The 17,179-nt window shown below is 43.6% G+C and overlaps 1 protein-coding gene across 1 annotated transcript; it reads left to right on the top strand.

Annotated features, from left to right (window-relative positions):
- The first annotated feature begins 352 nt into the window (after positions 1-352).
- LOC124267589 (cytochrome P450 26B1-like) lies at positions 353-5,164 on the top strand. The gene is made up of 4 exons (XM_046702545.1): positions 353-571; positions 1,361-1,855; positions 2,441-2,875; positions 4,955-5,164. The coding sequence occupies exons 1-4, from the start codon at positions 353-355 to the stop codon at positions 5,162-5,164; spliced, it is 1,359 nt and encodes a 452-aa protein (XP_046558501.1).
- The last annotated feature ends 12,015 nt before the right edge of the window (positions 5,165-17,179 follow it).

Below are 17,179 nucleotides of genomic sequence, written 5' to 3'. Positions count from 1 at the left end.
AGAATAGCTGTAAATAATAATGTTCATAAATAAATCCCCAGTTTGTTTACAAATCAATAATCTATTATCTATCGATGCATCAACCACGAAGTGGGAGGGGAAAGGCGGGGCTTATTTCGACTCCTCCCTTCTCTGACCGACTGAGGCTATGGATGTACAAATCTGTATGATTGCCATTGTAGAACTATATGACAGCTGGTACTATGTATGGATAATGTATGCAAATAGCACGTCGTCGTGCGTAATGTCATGTGATTGATGACGGCAATACTGTCGGTATAAATATCGAGTATGGGCTAAAAAATATAAAACCTGTAACAGCATCACTCCTTGTAAAAATCACAAGACCATGATGGAATCCGTGTTTCTTCGCGCCTGGTCAACCCATGTCGATGATGGTTTTGTGTCGTTGTTCGTCACGTGTATTCTGTTTGTCATGACTGTTTGCCTCCTGGTATATTGGCACCGAGAGTCTCTGGCGTGCCTCTCCCCACGGGATGGCAAATCTCTACCCCCGGGGAATAATGGCCTGCCGTTTCTTGGCGAGACCCATCTGCTTGCTTCACAGAAGGTTCGTCTGAATATTGACGTTTTTAACAGGTTTTGATAAATATAAATGTAAATATTATATGGAATATTATATGGAATATATTGAATATTTAATTTATTTTTTTTCATCTTAAATTAATTGAATAAGTTAAATTTATGATGAGTTTACCGTTAAATGGAACTTACATGGATTGACAAAAATCCCAAACTGGTTACATCTTTAAGGCACTTCTAAACCTATTGAGGCGTTCAAAGTTGATTCTATCTTTTCTTACGAAACGTACGAACTGGTACAATTTTAAACAGAATCCTATCAAATCGACAGGCTTCGGACTTGATATGGCGATGATCAATAATGTATACAGTTCTACTGGTAGCCTTGTGGAAAAGTGTTCGGTCACCCAGTCCAAAAGCGGGTTCGACTTTCCACATGGATATAATAGGGCCCGTAAGTAGGTCACGGCACTTCGCGAGACCTTAGTACTCCCGTACACAGCGTACACTTGGTCCGGTCTAGTAAAGTCATATTTGGAACCAGAACTGGTTCTTGAATATACGCTTTTAACCGGAAATATGGTATCGGAATTAAACTGAGCCCAGTCTCGCATATCGCAAGTTTGCGCGCAAAGGGAGCCGGGAACCAGCTTAGTACCGGAAGTCCCTATATGTTAAACCAGCTCTCTCTTTTTCTGGTCGGGAAGATAACAATAATTTCAATAGATACTTTCAATCACGTTCACTCAATAATGTTCAACTGCAAAGACTTGATTCTCTAGAATTTTGTGTAGTCGGATTTATTCTATCTTTACAGGATGATTTCTTCCGTATACGTCGCACGCAGTTTGGCGCCATTTTCCGCACGCACCTGTTCGGGTGTCCGGCTGTGCGGGTGACTGGTGAGGCAAACATTAAACAGCTGATACAGATGGAGGGTCGTCAGGTGAGGTCCTTCTACCCCGTGTCGGTCCGACGTCTCCTCGGTGATAGCGCCATTGCAACCACGTCTGGACCACATCATCGTGAACGGAAGCGCCACCTCACTCAATATCTGTCCCGCGACTTCTTCCAAAACCACGTACCACTATTCTCAAAGGTTGTCAACGAGCACCTTATGAAATGGGACAAACAGGAAGTGATAGATATGTACCCAGCATGCAAAGCTCTCTCGGCGGAAGTTGCGTCACGGTTCCTGCTCGACATGGACTTATCGCCGGCTCAGCTTGACGAGATCAGAAGTCTGTTGTCGGAGTTTACAGACAATTTGTTCTGTTTTCCTGTGTATTTCCCAGGCACAAGCTATTATAAGGTAATCCACGGTCATTCTGCAATGTTTGAGGGCATGGGTCTTCTGATTATCGACCTTGTTCGTCAGTTGTTTTTAGTTCTTGTTTGTTGTTTTACGCCGCGCTCAGCAATATTCCAGCTATATAACGGCGGTCTGTAAATAATCGAGTCTGGACCACACAATCCAGTGATCAACAGCATGAGCATCGATCAATTTGGATACGATGACATGTGTCAACCAAGTCAGCGAGCCTGACCTGCCAATCCCACTAGTCGCCTCGGGTTGCTGAAGACCAATTCTAACCCGCACCATCATGAGGCTTTATTGCACACAAAAGTGTCAAACGTCCATGTCACTGCGTATCAACTTAATGTTAGAGGCAAAAACCGAAATGATACAGGTCTCCAGATGTCACGCACAATCATAGTTTTACGGTTCTCAACCCAGTACAGCGAATAACGGTGCATTCGGGTAACAAGTGCCCCAGCTCTGTTATTGAAGTATATACGGTCTCATCAACAAATCGTTATATGTATTTCAAATATTGGATGTTTTCTAGTCACTAAGTAGCAGCAATGTATTTGAGTTATTGCCTTTCTATTTTAGGCCTACAACGCGAAGAAAAGACTGTTGACAATTATGGAAGAGATCTCCAAAACTGAGAGCACATGCAACAAACAGACATCTGTGCTTGCAGAGACGTTGCAGCCCACCTCAGACCTGCACGGATCCCAGACCCCACTGCAGATGCTGGAAACACTCTTTGAACTGCTGTTTGTCGGAGCCGACAACAATGGCTCGGGGATGTTCGCCATCATCAACCTTCTTGCCAGGCACCCTGAGGTTGTCAACAAGATACACGTGGAACTTGAGGAGGCGGGGCTGGTGGGTGGAACTGGTGGAGACCACGCCCCTGAAGATATCACTTTGGAGCAGGTGCGCGGTCTGCCCTACATTCGGGCAGTGCTGAAGGAGTCTATGAGATTAATGCCCCCTGTTGGCGGTTTCTACAGAACTGTCACGGAAGCCTTCACAATCAATGTGAGTGTTCCACTATATTACAGTGTTTCAAAAGCCCGAAATACCATAATAAAATTATCATTGCATGGAAAGTTTAAGTAACTAACACATATTTAAATAATATGCACGGTGTTCCAGATAACTTGATCAATGAAAAAGGGTCTTTTCCCCCATAAATGTGTAACAGGGTTCTTATAAAGCGGAGGCGGTTGGGTAATCTAATAGTTAAAGCGTCCGCTCGTCCCAATGAAGACCCGGGTTCGATTCCCCACGTAGGTACAATGTGTCATGCCAATTTCTTATGTCACCCGCCGTGATACTGCTGGAACATTGCTAAAAGCGGCGTAAAACCATACTGCCATATTAAAATCCTTTTAGTGTTAAAACAACGATGGTAGTGTTCAAGTCCCGGATATTTGTAGTGGTATCTATATTCGTTTCTTCTTTTTCAAGTTTACTGATGACCAAGAGCTTTGTGGCCAAGGGCTTTCCTCCCACGTCAAACTGGCACTCACTCACTCACTCACTCACTCACTCACTCACTCACCCACTCACTCACTCACTTACCCTCCCATCCACCCACTCACTCACTCGGTTGTCTGATGTGTTCCAACCACAACGTGATATACGATAGCCCCTTACATACATTCGTGTTAAATATAGCTTTAAGGCAGTCACCCCCTTTCATTCGGTCACCGTCACAAGTGACCCGAGGAGTGTCGACTCAACCCGGTGTACTCCAATCTGACCCGAGGTGTTCCGACATGACCCGATATGACCTAGTGTGACCCGCTCCGACCTGACATTGCCTCATATCACCTGTCACCTCAACCTTTGTGCTCCTGGGTGGTCCCGGCCAGAGCATCCGCTACTTCAAATGGTTATAGATCAGCATTTCTACTCTGACATGCTCCTCAGCGTAGCCTGACACCATAACCTAGAGAGGGACGCGGGTTTGGAAAATACAGCACCCAGTATACAGAGTCCCGTGTACTTTGCTGTAGCAGTAAAGTTGATTGACCAGTTTAGGAAGGTGCTTGTTGGTACAGTGCACTCTGGTTATACTGCCCCTGGTTATAATGCCACCCTGGATATAATGCCATGTTTTCTCCTGGACAAACGGTGGCATTATAACCAGAGTATACTGTATATAAGTCCACAGACCACTGTGAAGATTTTGAACACGAACACATCTCAACTGGATAATTCTCTAGCCATGTTGGAAAAGGAAGTCATTTTGCGATTTTGAATTTCGCATTTATTAATCGTGCAGTTTTGTTGAAACTCTGAATGAATTAACCACTGGGTTTGTTCTTATGTGTCAGTCCCATAACCATATCTATTTCTCTTTGGGCGGGTATTTTCTGCATCACTTGTAGTAGACAAAAAAAAAGAAAGTAAGCTCTTGTGACTTAAATAGAACTTGCCTAGGCTGGTATTTTGCCCAAACTTGATCCCACTTACAACACACGTAAGTGGATTGACGTTTGTTGTGATGCGCAAGTCTTCGTTTCTTCTGTATTACATATTTTCATGAAATCCTTTTCCTATTCGGCTATAACTATGATGTTATGAACAGGTTGGCAGATCAGGCAGTTGGCCATACACCTAGAGATTGAGTGAATGAATATTATTTTACGCCGCAATATTCCAGCTAGATCAGGCATCCTGTAAATAATCGAAGTTCTGCAAGGCAAACTAGTATCAACATAATGAGCGAAGATTCACGCTGTTAACGGTTCTTTGACACACCCTGACCTGTAAAATAAATGTTGGTGACGCTACGACTGTGTAGGTCTTTGAATTACGATTGCTTTACATTACCAGCATAGCCATCCGATCTCCGATTGTTCGGGTATCCAAGTGGCTAAAGCGTTCGCTTGTCACGCCGAAGAACAGGGTTCGATTCTGCATATGGTAGAATGTGTGGTCCCCAAATCCCCCCTAACGCCCGTGATATTGTTTTTCACCATACTCACTCAGTCACTCACTCACTCCACTTTAGTCCCAACATAGGTACGAAGAATCCTGGATAGCATCTGTAACTTTGACGTATATATTATACATATGTATATGAAATCGTTCTCTTCCTTGTTTCAGAACTTCTACATCCCAAAAGGCTGGCGAGTCATAGCTGGGATCAGAGAAACCCATGAGAACGACCCTGCTATCACTGACCCTCTGAGCTTCGACCCCGACCGTTGGCTCAATAGAGATACCAAGCCTGCATTCCTGGCCTTCGGGGGTGGCTCCCCGGGTCTGTCCGGGAAAAGAATACGCCGACATCTTGCTACGGGTGTTCATCATTAATCTGATGAGGACGTGGAATGTTGACATTGTAAAGGACTCTAGCATCACCATGTTTCCTAGTGTCAAACCCAAGGATAAAATGATTGTGAGCGTGACACGTAGGTAGCTGTTCCATGGAGTTAACACTGGCCAGAATACCGTAATGCAATCTTAGGAGCATCGTAAACTTACGCAAAACATAATGCTACGACTATTGCAAGGCCTCCTAATAGCTAGTATTTAGAAAACTATAGAAAAGCTTATCTTAGCTCTGTCCAACTCACAAAGTTAAGTCAACCATTGTGTTCAGACCTTTACATTACTCTACGCTTAGTGTTTCAGCTTACGTAAAGCAATTTTTGTGCCACGTATGTCGTAAAGAAACGCCAATGTCAACGTTACGATGTTTTCATTGTTGTAAAGTTACGCAAATCTTTACCCAGCGACAATCGTAAATTTACGACATAGTGCTACTACGACTGTCCTAAACGGCTGCACAAGTGCATGTATTTCTACCGCTGCACATATATTTGTTCGAGCATGAGACCGATCCACAAAGCGTTCGTAAGGTTACGACCTATCGCAGCTATTTACTTTACCATTGGCTTACGAATGGCATAGAGCTACGAACGTTTTGTGGATAGGGCCCCAGAGCTCTGAACATTGCGAGCCCGATCCAGTGATCCACAAGGGCAATATTAGTAGTAGTTCATTGTAGATACCATAACGCTAGGTCCATTAGTTAGAGCTTTAGGGTGAAACTCTGCATGGTCAGTTATGGCCATGGAAAACTGGACCCACTGCCCCAATGTGATACTTCATTTAAGACCCACATGCTATAGATGTCTTCAGTTAGATCAACTCACGGACTTTTATATCATCTGTGTGATGTAATTTCTGTTTTTCTGTGATATCCGCTCAGCGGAAATGTGCCATATTTTTACCTTTTGTCTGATAATTGTTATTTAAGCCGTTGAAAACGTTATTGTATTGTCCATGTGTTTGTAAACGTGACAAACATCATTCGTTATTTCAATAAAACACTTCTAATTAAGAGTTTTAAGTTGAGTATTTTGAGAGTGAATGAGTGTTATTTTAAGCCGCAGACAGATAATACCAAATCTATCTCTGCGATATGTTATGAGATGTAAAGCAAAATACAAAGATTGAGCCAGACAACCCAGAAATTGATGGCATTAGCGATGGTCGGAAGCGCCGAGGCGAAGTCACGCGATCCAGCTAAGTGCTTAGCCTTATTACAGGATCGGGGTGGGGGTGGTAGCCTAATGGTTAAAGCGTTGGCTCGTCACGCCGAAGACCCGGGTTCGAATCCCCACATGGGTACAATGTGTGAAGCCCATTTCTGGTGTCCCCCGCCGTGATGTTGCTGGAATATTGCTAAAAGCGGCGTAAAACCAAACTCAGCCAGTCAGTCAGTCAGTAATTACAGAAGCTATCAAAACGTTACTGGTCTCAATCCAGTCAAAGGAAAGGTCTAAAACACAAATATGATACTGTATCAACTGCGTCACCATTAAGAAAGGTATGATACTTCTTGGATAACAACTTCTTCATTATAAACTCTGTCAAAAAAGAAACGCAACCCCTGTATTTTAGAGATTTTGATCTGAAGTTTTAGGACGACACGGCATTTTTATTATTTAAGACAGAAGTCTGAAATTTGGCAGAATAATAACCCAGATGGGCATGTTTAAAATTGTTATTTCAAAAGTCATCTCACAGACACCAGTTTGTCACCAGGGGGGCGTCTTTCTCAGTATCTCGTATGAGCACCACTCCTCCTGCAGTGCAACGGCGAGCTGTTGCAGCGTCTGTGGCGGCGGCTGACGTTGACGTACGCGTCGATCCAGAGTATCCCACAGGTGTTCAATAGGGTTGAGGTCTGGTGATTTAGAGGGCCATGGCAAGACATTGACGTTGGAATTCTGCAGAAAGTTCATTGTTGCACGTGCTGTATGAGGCCGGGCGTTGTCCCGTTGAAAAATCTGTGTCTGTTGGTCAATAATCGGGAGAAGGTGAAGCTTTAACACGTGGTTGGTGTAACGTTGGGCTGTCAGGTTCCCTGGAACGATCACCAAGTCTGATTTCTGGTTGTATTCGGTCGTGACGTTGCAAAAGAAAACGTGATTCATCAGAAAACCAGATGCGCCTCCAGCTTTGTAAAGTCCGTATCCTTACGTTGTTGCACCACCTGAGTCGTCGGCGTCGATGTAGGGGGCGTAGTACAGGTCCAACAACTGGTCTACAGGCACGTAAACCCGCTTCTTTCAGACGGTTCCTAATCGTTTGAGCTGACACTCTCCTCAAACCTGGTATTTGTGTGGCAGTCACGGTTGGTAGGGCATGCCGATTACGCAGGTGATGGACCCGGATGTACCGATCTTGAAGGGGGGTCGTGATTCTTGGCCTTCCACTTCTCGGGCGATCGTTGGTCAAATTGAAGTTGTTGTAGCGGCTCCAAAGTCGGGATATCGTTGTTTTGTGAACATTTAGGTGCCGTGCAACAGTTCCAAAACTTTCTCCGGCTTTGAACACGACCAATGGCGATATTTCGGTCGGCAGCACTCAATCGTGGCATTTTTAACACAGCTTTTCGGCGACAAATGAATGAATATAATACGAAAGCACATGGGCTTTATACACCTCTACATTAACTGCCATTTCATGATTTGTATGTGGTTTTTGTGCGAAGTCACCATGAGGGTTATTTCATGCGTTGTGACGGAATAAGCAATAAAATACACTTATGCGTACAAATGCAGTTGTTTGGATGGTAATCTTCATTAATTACGTGTATAATTTCAATACATTCGAATAAAATTTAGTTTGGAAGCAATAACTTCATTCAAACGAATTTTCATATCTGGAGGACAGGGGTTGCGTTTCTTTTGACAGAGTTTATTATGATGCGACGTTCCGGTAAAGACACTCTTGCTTGTTGTTTCATTTTAAGGTACTATTCAGCATGTGAGTTCGATTTTTGCGGGGCATTTTAATTTCATAGGACATGACTTTTTAAAACCCAATGAAAGAATGTTTTTGGACATACACCAGGTTGCTCCCATGCGAATATACGTCAATCCATATCATTCTTGCACGCTGCAAATTAGAACATAATGCTCATCTCTTTTAACAATTTCAGAGCACTTGTTACATTGGACCGTATTTCTCAACATCAACTCCGATTGTGATCTTTATATATTTTGTTCAAATCAGGAATATATATTTAAAATCCAGCGTTTGGTATTTCAGAAATAAAATAGTTTTAATCTTCGGGAAAACACACCGTAATATTGAGATGCTTGTTGTGCATAGAAGGTCGTGGAATCGTGTGTAAAATCCCTCCCTTATATGTTTCCAAGCACCAAGCATCACGCCTTTAAAATGGAAGGCCGGCGATTCCTATTCTAGGAATTGGACATGATTAACCTTTTTCAGCATTGCAAGAGGGCAAAGACCCATTAAATATAGGGCCCAGCGTTTCACAGATTATTTTTGGGCAATTTCCATTGTGTAACCTATAGCAAAGTGAGCGTGTGAGTTAATTAGCTTTACGCCGCTTTTAGCAATATTCCAGCAATATCACGGCGGGAAACACCAGAAATGGGCTTCACACATTGTACTAATGTAGGGAATCGAACATGTGTCTTCAGCGTGACGAGCGAACGCTTTAACCGCTAGGCTACCCCATCCCCCCCTATGTGAGTGAGTGAGTGAGTGAGCGTTTTTTATACCGCAACTATACCAGTCTGACTGACTGACTGAGTTTGGTTTTACGCCGCTTTTAGCAATATTCCAGCAATATCACGGCGGGGGACACCAGAAATGGGCTTCACACATTGTACCATGTATGGATTCGAACCCGGGTCTTCGGCGTGACGAGCCAACGCTTTAACCACTAGACTACCCCACTGCCCCAACTATACTAGGAATATAACGGGGTGGGATACTACAAGTGATCTCCACAGACAAAGCCAGTACGGGTCGAATCCGGCTCTTCCTCATGGCGAGCGAACGCTTTAACCACTAGGGTAAACCACCGTCCCGCTATGGGAACGGGGTGGGATGTTAGGCAAGCGTATATATCACGAAATGAAGATTCATGAAGGGAATCGAACCTGGCGAAGGTGATCACCTTTACCGCCGGGCCAACTACCTCATTAGAAAACATTTTCCAAATCACATAATGAGTCACATAGAGCGTCCGCCCGGAGAGCGGAAGGTCGCGGGTTCGATCCCCGACCGCGTCATACCAAAAGACGTTAAAATATGGTACTTGTTTGTCCCTGCCTGGCGCTCGGTATTAATGGGTACAACAAGGACTGGTCGGCTCGGAGTCAGTATAATGTGTCTGAGTGGGGTATTCTTGCTTAACTGTGGCATGGTATCTCAGTGGGCTAGCACTATAAAACCAGCTTAAGTCTGGGCTAGTACAAGCAGCCGCACATACACATACACACGCATGCACGTCGTCATATGAGCGAAATATTCTCAAGCACGACGTTAAACCCAATTTCACCTCACCTCACATAATGAGTCACCAGCACAGGACAATGACCCAATCCACTGATGACCCTCTCTTGCACCAACCGGTACAGACACAGCCATGTTTCCCTGTAAATTACAGTGTTGGGCGTTGTCGTGGACAGTGTGTGTGTTTGAAGAGGTAAATATTTTGGTGGTCTACATATTACAGAGGGTTGAACATAAATCCTTGACAGGTAACGGATCTAAACTGTTAAGGTGTTTATCGCGTGATCAAGAGTGTTACGTCATCGCCTGCACGTGCTGCTGGGTTAGACTGTATGCAGTGCGGTGCACACTGCAGATGTCGCAGGGCAATATTCGCATATACAGCCCGTGTCGCTCGACCGTCACTGAACTGACACGTGTTTTGGGTAAGTGTCAGTGCCATCGGTGGTGCAGTCGGTTGAGGTGCCTGTAAATAATAGTTGGAAACATGCAAATCAGTTATTGAGAGTATGAGCGATGATCCTTGTATTCCGGATCCAGTGGGGTCCATACTATCCCGGCAGCCATAACGCTTATTGGCATGACAGGAAGGGGATCAAACTACCGACCTTCCATTCTAGTGGCGACGCACTGTCCACTAGACCAAGGAATCGGCCACCATGGACACCACACCAACATCATGGTAGACTGAGTGTTGATGGTGTCATGGCATTCTAATGGAATCCGTCCCTGCGTTGTCTCTGGGCTGGGCTGGGCTCTGTCCACTAGACAACGGAAGCGGACACATCACAATGGAAACCATCATGAAAGACAGAGATATCATGTTGTGGCGATATTCTACAGGAATCCATCGCTTCTTCTTCTCCAGTTTGAGAATTCCCTACATTAATGCAATTATTTATTTCTGATGGCCCAGCTTTGTTGTTACTGGGATGTTACTAAAACCGGCGTAATCCACTAGTTCAAGTCTTATGTATGTATCGCGGTCTGTCAGTTTGTAAATTTTAGCAAAGTTCTTCTTTGTTATAAAATGATGGTTTGTTGTTCGAAGGTTGTTGTTAACATTATCGAGCCTGGACCAGACAGTCCAGTGACTGACAATATATGATATGATATGCATCAACCACACAATGACGTCTCGATAAGCATGGGATGCAGAAGACCAGTTTTAGCACGGTTGCTCACTTTGTTTAGCAAAGAGGTGAAAGATAGTTACCAGTGTATATGGTGTAACCCTGCTTTTAGCAATACTCGGCAATATCACGGGGACACCAGAAATGGGCTTCACACACATTATAGTATCCACGTGGGGAATCGAACCCGGGTCTTGACGTGCAGTGGTGAAAGAGAAGGAACAACGTAATTTCCTTGTTCACTCATCAAACTGGTAGGCCGTTAAATGTCCAGAGGGGCGTATGATACTCTTCAGTGATTTCCCGCAAGTAATCGCCACCATCACAGATAAAATTACAACAGACAGAACATCCGGGCTGTAAGCCAGAAGCCACACACAATAATTGCCTCAAGCATCCAGTTGTGCGGCGAATTGATGAGCTTTGATAACTGTTTAAAAACAAACACTTCCGATATCGCTGGCAGAATCACAAAGGAACTCACAGACGTCCAAATATACATCATACAACTCAGATTAAATGTCTAGACATGGGCCTCTCGAGTAACGCATGCGCAGTTTCAAAAATAATGACAGGTTTTGGCAGACATGTCTCTTTTGCCGTTAAACTTTCAAACCTGTAATCGTATTTCTTCGGCTGTTCTGTTTTAACATGGCCTACGTCTTCTGTGCATGTAATGTCAAGGTCACGTCAAAGGGTCAAGGTTGTGTGGCTGACGTTTTAACCTTATCCATGCTGTATTCGTGATGAAGGATGGAATACATGATCTTTAACAGGTGCGTGAAAACATCCCGTAAGGTGCTGCTGCTATCATACGACAATTCAAAGTTCGCGGGAAATGAAGGACGCAGTCGTTTCCGCCCTAGAGCATCGTAATCAGGGCATTTAAACAACGCATCGGTCACATGATAATTCGGTCCATTTGTCCAATCTTTGTTTTAAGAATTTGATATACTACTGCGGGTTATCCAGTACAATGCGCAGCAAAACTGCTGCAATTTTTCAGTTCTTCCTGTCCGGCCTTGTCTGTCTCACAGTACCAGAACCGCATTTTTCTCCTAGCCCTTTCTGCGATGCATAAGACCTAAATGAAGGAAGCGTAGATTTCCTCAGGTCTGTATCTCCCTTCTCGCTGGGGCTCCTTTTCAATTTAAAAGGAAATGTTGTGCCCCATCAAAAGAGACTAAACGATAGTCTACATCCACTGCTAAAGGTTTACTTTTGGGTAATTACTAAAAGAATGAATGAATGAATAAAATAATGAATATTGCTTTTAGCAATATTCCAGCAATATCACGACAGGGGACACCAGAAATGGGCTTCACACATTGTACCCATGTGGGGATTCGAACTCGGGTCTTCGGCGTGATGAGCAAACGCTTTAACCACTGGGCTACCCCACCGCCCCTAATTAATAAAATAACTCAAAGCGGTTAGACAAAGCCCTGAAGAACCGGGTTAGAATTAATCTTCAGAAACCCATCCTTGTTGCAAGATGCGACTAACGGTATCGGGTGGTCAGACTTTTTGATATAAGTCATCGCATCCAAATTGGGTAGATCAGTAATAGTTAAACACACAACTGTTTGTTAAATACCAGTTTTATCCTATGAGCAAATAGATTTACATTTTTAAAGACAACATCCGACAAGCAATATATTGAGAAAGGTTACAAATATCAAGGTCACAGGCCGCCGTGTATAGTTAGTGGGGGTATGGAAATCATGGCCGTTGTGAACGATCTCTATTTAAACTCAAATTATATATTTTTGTTGAAAATGAAAAATATACTGTTATTTATACATTCGTTAGTTAAGACATGAATACTGTATACAATACTTAAATACTGTAAACAATCAATGAAAAAAGGAAAGAGGAATTGAAGAGTGAATGAGTTACGTTTTACGCCGCTTTTAGCAATATTCCAGCAATATCACGACAGGGGACACCAGAAATGGGCTTCACACATTGTACCCATGTGGGGAATCGAACTTCAAACCTGTAATCGTATTTCTTCGGCGTGATGAGCAGACGCTTTAACCACTGGGCTACCCCACCGCCCCTAATTAATAAAATAACCCAAAGCGGTTAGACAAAGCCCTGAAGAACCGGGTTAGAATTAATCTTCAGAAACCCATCCTTGTTGCAAGATGCGACTAACGGGATCGGGTGGTCAGACTTTTTGATATAAGTCATCGCATCCAAATTGCGTAGATCAGTAATAGTTAAACACACAACTGTTTGAAATACCAGTTTTATCCTATGAGCAAATAGATTTACATTTTTAAAGACAACATCCGACAAGCAATATATTGAGAAAGGTTACAAATATCAAGGTCACAGGCCGCCCTGTATAGTTAGTGGGGACATGGAAATCATGGCCGTTGTGAACGATCTCTATTTAAACTCAAATTATATATTTTTGTTGAAAATGAAAAATATACTGTTATTTATACATTCGTTAGTTTAGACATGAATACTGTATACAATACTTAAATACTGTAAACAATCAATGAAAAAAGGAAAGAGGAATTGAAGAGTGAATGAGTTACGTTTTACGCCGCTTTTAGCAATATTCCAGCAATATCACGACGGGGGGACACCAGAAATGGGCTTCACACATATAACCCATGTGTGGAATCGAACCTGGGCATTCGGCGTGACGCTTTAACAACCAGACTACCCCACTGCCCCTAGAGGAATGGAAGAAAATGCACCAGCGCGTATTCCAGTTCTATGTTCACTTAATTAGGGGGAGGCGGGGTATAGCCTGGTGTTCGGTCAACACTTCGAAGATCGGTTTTCGATCCCCACATTGGCTCCAGCGTATAAAGACAATTTCTGGTCAGCGCGAGATACCGTTGAATAGTGCTTAAGCGGCGTGACACTCAGTTCCCTCACTCACTCACCTAACTAGATTAGTTGTTTTCATCCTAAACATAAAGACACAGCAAGAAAAAAATGGAACCTGGAATCCGAATAGTGAAGCTCCTGTTGGTGAAAAAATAAAGATGAAAAAAAAGAAAAGTGAAGTGAAGGTATTAACAATTCGGGGGCTGAACCAAGAATCAATAATCAGGGCGAAACTATGATTTGAACCTCCATCATTGGATCCTGTCAGGAGAGGGGCCACAACTCTGCAATCCAATGCGAACTTGAGCTTCCGAGTAGAAGCCATTATCCTGGACGATGACCGCCATCTAACGCTTCGTACACGTATGTGGGGCGGTGGGGGTAGCCAAGTGGTTAAAGCGTTAGCTCGTCACACCGAAGACTCGGGTTCGATGCCCCGCAATGTATAATGTTTGAAGCCCATCTCTGGCGTCCCACTCCGTAATACTGCTGGAATATTGCATATGCCGGCGTAAAACCCAACTCGTATGTAAGTGTGACGTCGTTTTTAGACATATTGTAGCATTATCAAAATGTAGACAATACGAATACCGGTTTAAAACTGCGCACATGTGGAACGGAACTTGGGTCTTTGGTGGGACGAGTAAACGCCTTAACCGCGGGGCTACCCTATATCGCCCTTCTACGCACCTATGGCTGAAGCGTTATTGTATCAACTCGCTGAATCTCGTGAGATCTCGCAAGAACACACAGAGGTCGTTCACTTGTTTTCCAATCCAAGTCGTGATGTGTTTGCAATAACAGCACAGATAAAGGTCACTCAAGCACGCACGTTGAATAACATTACAGATTTGTTTTTGATAGCGCCGCTGATTGGTTACAGATGATCACGTGGTTTGTATTACGCTGTTGCACTATGGGCAATTCTTGGATGATCTGGGTACACGTGAAGCATTGGAATAAACTAAAACGAACCATTAAATAGTAGTACATAAAACAGACCCCAGGAGCACATATCGTAAATCATAGGTATAGATATCCTGTTATAGAACTAGTGTCCAACGAGGTTTTTGTACATTGTTCTAGTCTGCTGCATTGTTCTGGCAGCGGCCTGTTAATAATCGAGTCTCGACCAGACAATCCAGTGATCAACAACATAAGCATCGATCTACACAATTGGGATACGATTACGTGTGTCAACCAAGTCAGCGAGCCTGACCACCCACAGGCAAACTGTAGCGCAAACAGGGTTGCGCAACACTCGCATATACGAAGACTGGTCATTTTCTCTTTGTTGCGCAACCCTGTTTGCGCTACAGTTTGCCTGTGGACCACCCAATCCCGTTAGTCTCCTCTAACGACAATCATGGGTTGTTGAAGATCAGTTCCAACCTGGATCTTTGCTAAAAGAGGCCAAACAGGCTGGTATTTGCGTTGTAAACGCGTTTTCTTGCATAAATGTGATAATATGCGTTATTATGATAGTGCTTTTCAACTTTTACTAGACATTTTTGCAATCTAATTCGGAGGGCGTTGGGTAGCAAAGTGGTTAAAGCGTTCGCTGGTCACGCCGAAAACCCGGGTTCGATTCCCACCATGGGTAAAATGTGTGGTATCCCCCCGCCGTGATGAACTCACTTATTTACCAAGATATTGCTGGAATGGCGCTAATCAATCCCATTCGTAACTTGTACGATATATAGTGTGGATGGTGTGTATTGGCCTTGTCGAGCCTGGACCAGAGAAACCGCTGGTTGATAGAATGATCGTTCAATGCATTCGAGTAACCTTCACACGCCGAACAATCCATCTCTCCATTAATCATGGCTCACATGATATACCATCATCACCAGTGTAACAGCATCTCAGTTACACGCACAATACACCATTATGATTTCATTCGACCAAACATTCCCTTTGGCATTTGTTCTCACTTTAAAACAAGCAAAAGTACGCATCCGCCAAGCCCTCACACTCACACACACACACACACACACACACACACACACACACACACACACACACACACACACACACACACACACACACACACACACATGACGCACGCACGCACGCACGCACACACCATCAACAACACCAACAAATACGGACACCAACACCAGCACCACCAACAGCAACACTTCCAACATCAAGCAACAGCACCAACCCAGATCCCGGCTCGCTTGCCCTTGAACCCTGGAACTCGTTATCTGTCTTGCCTAGGTACACTTGAGGTTAACCCCAGGTGCACAGCCATATGCCATTACATGCACTACCGATGAAAAACTTACACCCCTCGTGTTACGACGAACGGAAAAAAGCAAAGTAGCTCTTGACATTTAGAACCTGTTTTTCATTCAGTAAAACCGTCATGCAATATCCTATATGGTGAATATGATCTTTAATGCCACTCCACTGCTCACGTCGGGTGGAGTAATTAGAGCATAAATGTCAGTCACATGATCCTCACACGAGACTGTACGTGACGTCATGTTACACGCGAGACATTTCACAACGAGGCTGCAAGTAGCCTGCTAATGCAAGTTATATTACAGAACATTTCATTCCTCTTGGTCACTTTCGGTAATAGTTCCGGTTGCTCTATCAAAGGTTACCGTTCTTGTGTCGTCTTTGACGTGGGTATATTATCAAGTGATATACTAACACGCTTTTTGTAACACAAAAGGAAAGATGACGTACGCCATATACACAATGCACCGAATTAGCATCCGTGAAATAGGACAGGAATTGAACTGTTATTGCGTCTACAAAATTAATCTTTGTTGATGACGCACGCATTGGTTAATTAGTACACACCAGAAAACACAGGAGAATGTATCTACGTGCCAAATGCATGTAGATGTGATTGCTACTTTCAAAAATACACGACGCGACTGCATGTGAAAAACATGTTCTCCTGTCTGGGATTAAAATTGAACTCACGTTCGTGCTAAACACATAAATTTAAGTCTTCATTCTCTAATGTGGCCACCGAATCAAACAATGGCTCCTAACCAAACCTTCCGAGTGGGCGTGTAACTAACAGTTATTTAGACACATTTTATCAATATTGAAACATCTTAAAATGTTGTTTCAAATAATACGAAAACTTCGCACTAGGTGGCGCTGTGGTGAGTGAGACCAGGTGAGAGAATGGCGGGCCGGTAAGGCAATGTTTGTTCATGCAGCAACCTTTATTGGACTGTAACACATTAGGCAATTGAAAATAAACTTGTTACATCGTGGGGTAATTCCCTGTCTGGGTCTATGTGCCATTAATCAGCACATGGGTTGGTGGCGGCACCGAGGTCTGAACTATCATCAACAGGGGTCGTATGTCAACAAATACAGTGGTTCAGTTCTAGGCGCAAGGAAAGCCAGCTGCTGGGAAGATCTGTCCATGCTTGTATTCTCCGTTTTTATTTATGCGAATAGTTTTTAGGTGAAAATCTTGAAATAAGCCATTGTTTGCAGTTTTGTACTCAACCAAGTGTGGTCATGTAATGGGAATGCTCTACTTCAACTGGACTACTGAAAGAGACACATAACAGGGTTG

This window comes from Haliotis rubra, unplaced genomic scaffold, assembly GCF_003918875.1.
Source record: "Haliotis rubra isolate DU_JTF1 unplaced genomic scaffold, ASM391887v1 Scf132, whole genome shotgun sequence".
Classification (NCBI taxonomy): domain Eukaryota; kingdom Metazoa; phylum Mollusca; class Gastropoda; order Lepetellida; family Haliotidae; genus Haliotis; species Haliotis rubra.
Note: the sequence above shows the minus strand (reverse complement) of the source record. Positions and strands in the feature narration are given on the sequence as shown.

Coding starts and splice junctions, on each gene's coding strand:
- LOC124267589 (XM_046702545.1), top strand. CDS start 353: ATGGAATCCGTGTTTCTTCGCGCCTGGTCAACCCATGTCGATGATGGT. Junction 572..1,360: donor ATCTGCTTGCTTCACAGAAG/GTTCGTCTGAAT, acceptor CTATCTTTACAG/GATGATTTCTTCCGTATACG. Junction 2,876..4,954: donor CGGAAGCCTTCACAATCAAT/GTGAGTGTTCCA, acceptor TCCTTGTTTCAG/AACTTCTACATCCCAAAAGG.